The 11,969-nt window shown below is 37.0% G+C and overlaps 1 protein-coding gene and 1 long non-coding RNA gene across 2 annotated transcripts; one reads left to right on the top strand and one right to left on the bottom strand.

The window, feature by feature from the left end:
- Positions 1-250: 250 nt before the first annotated feature.
- On the bottom strand, positions 251-3,077 carry LOC149147625 (uncharacterized). The gene is made up of 4 exons (XR_016262298.1): positions 3,009-3,077; positions 2,277-2,341; positions 1,996-2,061; positions 251-316 (listed from the first exon to the last, which is right to left on the bottom strand). It is a non-coding gene; the product is annotated as an uncharacterized LOC149147625 (long non-coding RNA).
- A 3,413-nt stretch (positions 3,078-6,490) lies between these two features.
- LOC149147624 (cytochrome P450 750A1-like) lies at positions 6,491-8,578 on the top strand. The gene is made up of 2 exons (XM_089440657.1): positions 6,491-7,535; positions 7,746-8,578. Exons 1-2 carry the CDS (start codon positions 6,561-6,563, stop codon positions 8,376-8,378), a joined length of 1,608 nt encoding a protein of 535 aa, XP_089296783.1. The 5' UTR covers positions 6,491-6,560; the 3' UTR covers positions 8,379-8,578.
- The last annotated feature ends 3,391 nt before the right edge of the window (positions 8,579-11,969 follow it).

Raw genomic sequence — 11,969 nt, 5'->3', positions numbered from 1 at the left:
TGCAGCAACATCGACCTGTTTCCTCAACTCCTCACCCTGAAGATAAACAGAGACCTTCATATCTTTTCGTGGAGCATGTAGGGTGTAAATGTAGTTTTATTAAGCATGTCCATCATCTAAATTCAAAAGTTGTGCAAGCTAAAATCCCAAACATGGAAACATCTAAGCAACTTCACCTAAACTGGAATTTCCCTTATTATTAACAACCTAACAATCTAATATCGAGAGTAAGCAAAATGAAACAAACATACCTGTGCAGTTGTTATTGGTGTAGTACCCAGATTGTCGGCCAAATAACACTTATCTTCACGAAGATCTGCATTGTGAATAAAATTCACCACTGAATCAGCCCGACAAGTTAGATATATGTCTCATAAAATGCAGAGCAGGCAGCAAAGGTTGGAATGTTTTCAAAAATGTAGAGCAGGCAGCAGAGGTTAGAATGTTTTCAATCTGCTTTTGTAAAATGCTTGAACTGTGAGATGTCATCAGAGAATTCACCAATTTTACAAACATCACATGCTGATGAAATTCTTTCAATGAGAAGTAATAAGTTACTTGTTCAAGATTATCATACTATTTGATTGAGAGGGCAATAGCAGGCAAAAGGTAAACATGATATAGCTAATTGTTTTATGTTAGTTATTCTGGATGGATTTGGAAGTCCTATGAATTTACTTTGGTAATTTCTGTACATTAATATAATTTTTCCAGGTTAAAAATGGGATTTCTGTTGTTTTGTATTATTATTATAGTGGTGATGATACACTTACATTATCCATCCAAAAGAGGCCAGTTTTGGGAACACTTTAAGCATCTTTTACTGAGAAAAAGCTCACTTCTTTGCACAAAATGCACACGTTTTGAAGCTACCAGGCAACCACTATTTAAGAGTATTAAACTGGAGAAGATAAACAGAAATTAGATGACAACACTTCATGGCATAAGGCAAATATGAACATGGCACATATCAGATGGTATACCTGTTGAGTCTTTGAGCTGCACTTTATGTATGCAGCAGCACCGACCTGTTTCCTCAACTCCTCACCCTGAAGATAAACATAGACCTTCATATCTTTTCGTGGAGCATGTAGGGTGTAAATGTAGTTTTATTAAGCATGTCCATCATCTAAATTCAAAAGTTGTGCAAGCTAAAATCCCAAACATAGGAACATCTAAGCAACTTCACCTAAACTAGAATTGCCCTTATTATTAACAACCTAACAATCTAATATCGAGAGTAAGCAAAATGAAACAAACATACATGTGCAGTTGTTATTGCTGTAGTACCCAGATTGTCGGCCAAATAACGCTTATCTTCATGAAGATCTGCATTTGAATAAAACTCACCATTGAATCAGCCTGACAAGTTAGATATATGTCTCATAAAATGCAGAGCAGGCAGCAGAGGTTGGAATGTTTTCAAAAATGCAGAGCAGGCAGCAGAGGTTAGAATGTTTTCAATCTGCTTTTGTAAAATGCTTGAACTGTGAGATGTCATCAGAGAATTCACCAATTTTACAAACATCGCACGCTGATGAAATTCTTTCAGTGAGAAGTAATAAGTTAATTGTTCAAGATTATCATACTATCTAATTGAGAGGGCAATAGCAGGCAAAAGGTAAACATGATATAACTAATTGTTTTATGTTAGTTATTCTGGATGGATTTGGACGTCCTATGAAATTACTTTGGTAATTTCTGGACATTAATATAATTTTTCCAGGTTAAAAATGGGATTTCTGTTGTTTTGTATTATTATTATAGCGGTGATGATACACTTACATTATCCATCCAAAAGAAGCTAGTTTTGGGAACACTTTAAGCATCTTTTACTGAGAAAAAGCTCACTTCTTTGCACAAAATGCACACGTTTTGAAGCTACCAGGCAACCACTATTTAAGAGTATTAAACTGGAGAAGATAAACAGAAATTAGATGACAACACTTCATGGCATAAGGCAAATATGAACATGGCACATATCAGATGGTATACCTGTTGAGTCTTTGAGCTGCACTCTATGTATGCAGCAGCACCGACCTGTTTCCTCAACTCCTCACCCTGAAGATAAACAGAGACCTTCATATCTTTTCGTGGAGCATGTAGGGTGTAAATGTAGTTTTATTAAGCATGTCCATCATCTAAATTCAAAAGTTGTGCAAGCTAAAATCCCAAACATGGGAACATCTAAGCAACTTCACCTAAACTGGAATTGCCCTTATTATTAACAACCTAACAATCTAATATCGAGAGTAAGCAAAATGAAACAAACATACCTGTGCAGTTGTTATTGGTGTAGTACCCAGATTGTCGGCCAAATAACGCTTATCTTCACGAAGATCTGCATTGTGAATAAAATTCACCACTGAATCAGCTTGACAAGTTAGATATATGTCTCATAAAATGCAGAGTAGGCAGCAGAGGTTGGAATGTTTTCAAAAATCCAGAGAAGGCAGCAGAGGTTAGAATGTTTTCAATCTGTTTTTGTAAAATGCTTGAACTGTGAGATGTCATCAGAGAATTCACCAATTTTACAAACATCACATGCTGATGAAATTCTTTCAGTGAGAAGTAATAAGTTAACTGTTCAAGATTATCATACTATCTGATTGAGAGGGCAATAGCAGGCAAAAGGTAAACATGATATAGCTAATTGCTTTATGTTAGTTATTCTGGATGGATTTGGAAGTCCTATGAATTTACTTTGGTAATTTCTGTACATTAATATAATTTTTCCAGGTTAAAAAGGGGATTTCTGCTGTTTTGTATTATTATTATAACGGTGATGATACACTTACATTATCCATCCAAAAGAGGCCAGTTTTGGGAACACTTTAAACATCTTTTACTGAGAAAAAGCTCACTTCTTTGCACAAAATGCACACGTTTTGAAGCTACCAGGCAACCACTATTTAAGAGTATTAAACTGGAGAAGATAAACAGAAATTAGATGACAACACTTCATGGCATAAGGCAAATATGAACATGGCACATATCAGATGGTATACCTGTTGAGTCTTTGAGCTGCACTCTATGTATGCAGCAGCACCGACCTGTTTCCTCAACTCCTCACCGTGAAGATAAATAGAGACCTTCATCCACTGCCAAGAAATAGAACAACCATGTAAACATAATATCCTAATTTCCCATGTATTAGCTTCATTCAAAATGTACAAAACAGATCTGTACCCTGCATAAATTTAAACAGATTTGGGATAGAAGCACAAGGCTACGCGGTTTTGTTCCAACTAGAACAACTGGAACTCCAGGAGCATAATGTCTAAGCTCGGGCATCCACTGCCAAGAAACAGAACAGCCATGTAAACATAATATCCTAATTTCCCATGTATTAGCTTCATTCAAAATGTACAAAACAGATCTGTACCCTGCATAAATTTAAACAGATTTGGGATAGAAGTAGAAGGCTACGCGGGCTACGCAGTTTTTTTCCAACTAGAACAACTGGAACTCTAGGAGCATAATGTCTAAGCTCGGGCATCCACTGCCAAGAAACAGAACAGCGATGTAAACATAATATCCTAATTTCCCATGTATTAGCTTCATTCAAAATGTACAAAACAGATCTGTACCTTGCATAAATTTAAACAGATTTGGGATAGAAGCACAAGGCTACGCGGCCCTCATGCAGGGAAGAAAGACATGTTTCAGTCATTGCCAGAGTCTCATCGCCAGGAGGCCTACCCTTTCATAGCCCATAGCCAGATCCTCCCTCTCTGTCTTCCAGCCGGTGGGAAAAAAATACATTTTTCCATCAACGGCGGAAAACACCCCAATCGTCTAACACAGAATCAATGCTCAGGATCGCCCGAATGTCTTTCTCAAAGGGAACGCCTTACGGCGTAAAAACGTTTATAAATATATTTAATAGATAATTTTGTCTATAAAATATTTAAAAATTCATAATTTAAAAATAATTTAATAGTTTTAATTAAATCAAATGATATAGAAATGGTATCCTTTACAAATATTTTTTTGCAACTATTTAATGTATAAATCCGTAAACCTGAAACTGCTCAACAAGCGGTCACTCAAATTTGCATCATTTGTGGCTGAAGTTCCGTCGAATTTTTAGCTCGAGCTTTGAATTCTATGTCCAACATCCAGGGTTGGAATTTGACGGGCATTTTGCCCGTCAGAGGCCATTTCGCCCGTAAAATACGTTGAACTTTTTTAAATGACCGTCAGGCATGACGTGTTTGGAAGGATGCAGAACGTATTTTTGACGGCTAAGGTTTTTCTGAAAACGTTATTAAAATCTTATCCAAAGTCTATACCTTTGAACAAAGTGTTACTATAACACTTTATTTTGAAATCCGGACAATGGGCTTGCAGTGTAATTTTGAAATCCGAACAATTTGCTTGCAGTGTAATTTTATCTTCATAATTATAGGATTTCCTGGTTATTCTAGTCTTGCGTTTTAACTATAATATTTGTAGAGTTGTATAATTGTTGAAGCTGTGTGAATTTGCGGTTATGACCATAATATTTGTAGAGTTGTATAGTTGTTGAAGTTGTGTCAATTTGTGAATAAGGGTTTGAAAATTGGTTATAGAAAAAAAAACTAGTTGCTTTCTGATGATTATTTTGAAGGATTGAAAAAATGAGAGGACGATAAGGGCAGTTTGCTCGACTTTATTTTACATAAATGTGTGGCTGAAATTAAAAGTCGTGTGCGCCATAAGCTCCGTGATTATGGCTTCGACAATACTTGCTGAAATATATTATTCATGACCATCCAGCTCAGAGATAGGTTATTATTAACTATTTTTTTTGGATTGGAATTAAGCATAATATGTTTTAAAGAAATTGTAGATTTATGTGGATTAAATTATTAAAACTCTCTTTAACTTTAAACCATTAAAAATTTGATAATTTTTTTTTTAAACTTAGTGTTTTCTTTATGATGTTTTAATTAAAAATATGAGAACGATAAAGGCAGTTTCCTCAGCTTTATTTTACACAAATGTGTGGCTGAAATTACAATTCGTGTGGACCATAAGCTCCGTGATTGTGGCTTCGACCATACTTGCTGAAATATATTATTATGACCATCCAGCTCAGAGTTGTGGTTATTATTAACTATATATTTTATTTGTATTGGAATTAAGTAGGGTATGTTTTAAAGAAATTGTGGATTTATGTGGATTAAATCACTTTTTTTAAATGTATAATTCAATTCTGTATGTTTAAAACTCTCTTCAACTCTAAACCATTAAAATTTGACAAATGCAATTTTTTAAAAAATTTAGTGTTTTCTTTATGATGTTTTAGTTAAAAATATACTTGAAATATATTTAGTAAAATTAGTGAATTGCTCTCTATAATATTTTAATATTTTTTGTTTATTTTTTAACATAGTGGGAAAAATGATTATAATTCAGTTGTGAAATTCACATTGGGGACAATCATCACTAATAGCTATTCATAATGCAGGTTGACTCATCATGGCCTTGGAATTACCTAATGCAGGTGGACTTATCATGGTTATTCAAGAAAAACCATACCCTAGAATTACCTTACTAGTGCATAAACATACGTAGATAAAAGAACAAAACCTCTTCCTTGTCATAATAAATTTGGACCACAATCTTTCTTGTAGCCACTTGCTCTCCCTGAGTGTATTGGCCACCCAACTTTATTGGATTGTTTGGGTGAGAGGCTTGTCACAGTGTCACCGACTCACCACTCACTTACGAAGGTTATCTTATGTCACAATGTCGCCCGTGGAACAGTGGAAGTGTCAGTTCGAATATAATTTGCACCAGATATCGAGTGTCTCAACATATCACTCAAAAGCTTTGAATGATATGGCTTTGCACCAGATATCGAGTGTCTCAACATATCACTCAAAAGCTTTGAATGATATGGCTTATGAAGAATGACATACTGCCACTTATGAAATACTAAAACACTTTTAATACATTGTACTTTCTTGACTACAAACTCTCCGGGGTGGACCCCCACATTGATTCCATGTGATTACAATCGTGGAGAGGATGTAGAGGATAGTCCATCTTATAATTTTACTTTGTTGGTCATCTTATATATCCCATAAGATCTCCTTAGTAATATCTCATATATACAGATGCTATGGCATGTCTGAGCCAAGGACATTTGATTTCAGAGTTATGGAGATTTTATTGTGAGTGTTCCATACAATTTCAAACCAAAATTGAGAATTCAATAAGTCATTTATGTGTTATGGTCATTTTGGTTTTTTTTTTTATTATGATAGATATGTGTTTTTAATGAAACATTTATTAGTGAAGGGTTAATTTATCATCAAAACATCACTCTTGAAGGGCAAAATTTTTAAGCATAACGTTTCTTGAAGGGCATAATAAATACCTAAAACGTCAAAAAAAAATTGTATGATGGGTAAAAAGGAATCCAAATTCCAACCCTGCCAACATCAATCATTTTTCCATTTTATTGGAATGAACTGAACGTACAAGTTCACGAGGGGTTCGTATATTATAAATAAGCTAGAGGACTCTTTCTTTCAACGGTGCAGCATAGACATCCGAAAGGGTTCGATATGGGTTTTGATAACTTGCTTCAGACATTGGCACGCTCTGCAATATTGAAAACCTGCGGAGGAGTTACGGGGACAACGGCCATTGTTGGATTAATCGCCGTTCTCGTATTCTTCCGGATATTGCTGCAAAAGAGTGGAGGATTGCCTCCGGGACCCTATCCGTTCCCCATCATTGGGAATCTCCATCAATTGCGATTGCCTGCTCACCGTTGTTTTAAAGACCTTGCGGACAAATATGGCCCCATTGTGTTTCTGCGCTTCGGCTGTGTCTCTACCGTTGTCGTTTCTTCCCCTGAGATCGCCAAAGAGTTTCTGAAAACTCATGATCTGATATTTGCCAGCCGACCTCCAACGGCTGCTGGAAAATACTTCTTCTACAATTTCAGAGATATAGCGTTGTGTCCTTACGGAGATCACTGGAGGCAAATGAGAAAAATATGCGTCCAAGAGCTGCTCACACCCAAGAGAATAGAGTCCTTCAAGCACCTTCGAGAAGAAGAAGTGTCAGCCGCGATTCGTTCAATTTGGGAAAAAAGTGAGAAGGGCACAATACCCCTCAATGTGACCAGGACTATCTCCACCGTTACCTCCAATATAATTTGGCAGATACTGGCCAGTCAGAAATTTCCTGAAGATGAATTGGGTGCCAATGAAAAAGGATTCAAGGATCTGATACTAGAGGTGTCAACTGCTATGGGAGAATTTAATATCGGCGACTTCATCCCTTACTTGGATTTGCTTGATTTGCAAGGTGTCAAGCGCCGGCTGAAGAAAGCTAATAAAAAATTCGATGCTTTCGCTGAGAAACTAATAGAGGATCATGTTCATCGTCGCGTGGCGGCGACCTCCAGTGGCCAGGAAGTGACAGGGACAGAGCCTCTTAAGGACTTCGTCGATGTGCTCCTCGAGACTGCTGAGACCTATAAGAATACACACACAGAAATAACACGGGAAACAATCAAATCCGTTATATTTGTAAGTCCGCGGGCCAATATTGGCCGTTCTACTCGAATTCCCAATCTTGAATGAGTCAATCAAACATCCTTCTGTCTTTTTTTTCTTTCGTTGTTTTGTTTTTTTCATTATAATCGTAGAAATTAGTTATAACGTTGCCAATTAGGCTCCAACTTGTTCTCAAGTGTCAAATGAAAAGGTTTAATTGTCTACTTATTTGTATCTGTGTAGGACATGTTCGCTGGTGGAATGGAAACGACGACGACTGTAATAGAATGGGCAATGAGTGAGCTGCTGAGACATCCGGATGCAATGAAGAGATTACAGGCGGAAATTGAATCCGTTGTTGGTGAACATCGAAAAGTAAAGGAATCGGATCTGGCAGCCATGAAATATCTCCACTGTGTGGTGAAAGAGACACTACGGTTATACCCACCATTGCCTCTGTCACTTCCCCGTCAGTCAACCCAGGCTGTGACAGTCGGAGGATACTATATTCCTAAGAAAACGATGCTACTGGTTAATTTGTGGGCGATAGGAAGGGATCCCACCGTGTGGGGAGCAGATGCTTCGGAATTTAAGCCGGAGAGATTTATGGGGCAAGAATACATAGATTTAACAGGTCAATCAGACTTCAAAATCTTTCCGTTCGGTTCAGGTAGGAGAGGATGCCCGGGGTCTCCCATGGCTATTCCGATCGTTGAGCTTTTATTGAGTCACCTGGTTCACGCCTTTGATTGGAGAGTTGAAGGAGATGCATCCGAGCTGGATATGAAGGAATCGTCTGGAGCGACGATGCCAAGAGAAGTACCGTTCTTTGCCTTTCCGAGGTTGAGAAACCCCGCTTACCTTTACTGTTCATAAATCATCTGTGGTAGGCCACCGAAGCTTTTCATCATCGAGATTTTGGGTGGCCTGCAAAATAAACTTTATGTAAAACTTTATCATATGAAGTTCATCGTCGAGTTTTCGGGTGGGCTGCAAAATAAACTGTTTGTGAAACTTTATCATATGCATTTGTGATGTTACCCATACTTTCTTTATCAATAAAAAGATCGTTAGCAGTACTGGTCTCAAATTTTAGAGTTATTCACTTCAAAAGAGCTGCGATGTTTCTTCTCTGAAATGAACTTTCATCGATGAGAAATATAAAAACAACTCGAACGTTCTAGAATCTAGTTGCCATACAATTAATTGTGTTATCACGCCCGAAGGCGTTTCCCAAGGGGAGGTTCTGTCCAGGCCTTCGTCTGTGCATAGCCACGTTAGCCCGCTGCCTGTCAAACTGACATTTGCGATGTTAGAAAATAAATTTCGGGGCAGAGGAACTCAGAAATCGGTTGCGGCAAAGTAAGCAAGGTCAATCTTTGGTTGCGGCGAGGATATCGCAGCCACGGCGAGGATATCGCAGCCACACAAAGACTATCATTAAAACACAGAGTTTATAGCAAAACAAATTAAAATAAAAATGGTTGTCGTAAATCTACTCATTAAAGCTTAAGACTGCATCTCCAAGTAAAACTCAAAAGACTCACGTAATTTAAGTTTCACTGGGTTGCAGAGTAAATTTCTGTAAAACTCCATAAAACTGGTTTTCATGCGTCAACCAAAATTTCCTCCACGATTTTCTCCTCACTACCTCTAGCTCCTTAACTTGCCCAACATGTCCACCATTACAAATGACTTTTACTTGAGTATTTATCTTAACATACAAATTTGACATTAATTACATAACAAAGAAAATATTTAATAAGCAACATAGGTGAATTTACATTGTAAATGATTTTCTGAACTTGCAAGTGTTGTGGAGTGTGGTTAACAATCGCTGAATTAATGCTTGCCCATATCTATTTAATAAACCTCATTAAATGCTTTAACTTCTGTGATGTGTTGCAGAATAATCGGCTTTAAACTTCTGTTCTGACTTCTATCCTGCTGCCTGGAAGCAAAATCCCAACTGCAACTGTGCAGTGTTTGATTGGGTAAGCATAGTGTTTGTCACTGTGTTAAAGCGGTGATTGGGATTATTATTTCCAGCCACCCGCCATCATTTGTAACTACCACCGCGCTAATGGCGTCGACCAGTTTCAGAATCGCACCAGTTTATCTGGTTTATTATGGGTTACAGCGCAACAGAAGTTACGCTGACACTCTTTTTTCTTTTTATCATTATTATAATTGCGTTTTTCCTATATAAAAGATCTATTTTCTTGAGGAGGAATGGAACTTTGTTGTTGTATTGATAGAGACACAAGAAACTGTGGTTAATCACGTTAACTGATTGTTGTTTTCCAAAGGCGAGACTCAATTGTGAGATAAGCGAAAATGTTTGTGAATTGAAATTATTTATATTGCTATGGTTAAGATTTATCTGCAGCGGGCAGTTCCATAGACAAAAACAAGACAATTTGTGCAAAACTTCCATGATGCGCATGCCGGTATAATCTTAACAGTATATCCTTGTTTTTTTTTTTTGAAGTTTGGACTCATTGGTGATATTTGGTCGATGATCCTCTGCATTGCGCAGGGTTTTAGCACAGTAATGACTTGCAGGAACTATTTAAAATTTAGTTAGAGGTGCTTTTCTCCGAAGCGACTAGCTACTTAGGAAGGGAAAGAAATTATTTAATACTTAAGAAGGCCACCCTTATCCCGATTGAAGGTTCAATAAACCCGCTGACATGGAAGTGTGGACCCATCCTTTTATCTCCGTTTATACCGACGGACGTTAATATCGACTACGAAATTATTTTCACCGGAGAATGGTGCTGCCGGAAACTTTCTCAACGCCGCCTCTTTCGCTTAAAGTGTATGACAACTGTATTGTCCTTCAGCTTTAATCGCAGAGCTCGAGAGATAAGATATGCACGTGCCTTCAGCTTTAATCGCAGAGCTCGAGAGATAAGATATGCACGTGCCTTCAGCGTTAATCGCGGTGCTCGACAGATAAGAGATCCACGTGCCTTCACGTGGAGAGAGACTGAGGCTCTTCCGGTCTTCACTTTCTAAGTTAATGAAACTCACTCCCAGGCCTGGAATTTGACGTCCTGTAGGACGTATTTTGAATTCTAGGACGTATTTGACGGTAAGTGTAAATGTTTCCACGTCAAGCTTGACGTGTATTAGACATTTCCAACCTGTCAAAATGACGTTTATATTTGGAGTTCATCCGTCAAAATTTACGATACCTGTTTTGAGTTAGTAACGCTAGCCAGGGACCGGTACACAACAGAGTTTGAATTCGTAGAGTGTAGGGTTTTGGTTTGGAAAGAGGAGAGAAGGAGGAGCAGGGAAAGGCAGATATCGATTGCATGCCTAATTTGAAATGCCAGGTCTGATGGCTAGTAAGGCTTGAAGTGGGTGAAGTTGGATATTAAATTGAGTTGCAGCAAGATCAAGATACAAAGTTAGTACTTGATGTTGACTGGAGAAGAGGAGACAACTGCATCATGGAACCACATCCAAACAGCGTAAGGTAAAATAAATACATTTTTCAAGTATCTGATGGAACCAATGACATCAATTAATTTTATTATTAAACGTCTACTCGACATCACATAGATTATTTGTTCCATAATGGTAATTGCATCATTTTTTTGTTCTCCACCACGTACAAAGGACAAGCAACAAGGAAACCTGCTATTCATGGCTGGTTGCGTTGAAGGAATTGTGAAAATTTTGACAAACAAGCCAGGCTGCGTTGAAGGAATTGTGAAAATTTTGACAAACAAGCCAGGCTAAAACAGGAGTCCTCCGCAACACTTTTCTTTAAGTCGGAACTTGTACATCATTCATTGAACTTTGCTCAATGTATCATTTTACTTTTAATCATATTTTCAATGTTTTGTTTTGTGTAAAAAAGTCTCTAGCTTTTGACTTTTATTTATAACTGTGTGGAAAGTGAAAGATTCATTATAGTCTTAAGCATTCACGTTTATGTCTTAAACATTGTTTATTGCAAATGCTTCTCTTACAAGATATCGATGAGATCTTCCACCAGCCCTAATTCATTATTATTACTTTCGATTTCAAGCATTGTTATTATTATAGCTGTTCAAACTCATTATTACTATTAATTTGCTGCAATTTAATTAGGACGTCTGAAACCCATAATTATTCTAGTTGATTTTAGAAATTACTACTACAATGGATGGAAACCATTATTACAATTGATTCAAACAAATTTTTACCAGTGACATATTTGTACTTCTATTACTAATTACAGTAAATAATTTTCATGTTATGTTATTGAGAAATAAAAAATCAAAAGATATTTTGAAAGCTTGATTGTCTACTCACTTTGTCCAAACACTTCCTTTTGAGATGACATTTAAATATCTATTGTATGTAATATGATACTTACACATAGAAATCCATATATTATAAAACACATGCGATTATATTTTTGCCTGAAACATTTTTACAATAAATACATATGTTGAGAAAGTATTTGTG

Source organism: Pinus tabuliformis, chromosome 9 (assembly GCF_031772625.1).
Source record: "Pinus tabuliformis cultivar Carrire ecotype Pingquan chromosome 9, CPIR1, whole genome shotgun sequence".
NCBI lineage: Eukaryota > Viridiplantae > Streptophyta > Pinopsida > Pinales > Pinaceae > Pinus > Pinus tabuliformis.
Note: the sequence above shows the minus strand (reverse complement) of the source record. Positions and strands in the feature narration are given on the sequence as shown.

What these genes read in the sequence shown, in the direction of transcription:
- LOC149147624 (XM_089440657.1), top strand. Translation starts at nt 6,561, where the DNA reads ATGGGTTTTGATAACTTGCTTCAGACATTGGCACGCTCTGCAATATTG. An exon ending in CAATCAAATCCGTTATATTT is followed by an intron (nt 7,536 to 7,745) that starts GTAAGTCCGCGG and finishes GTATCTGTGTAG; the next exon opens with GACATGTTCGCTGGTGGAAT.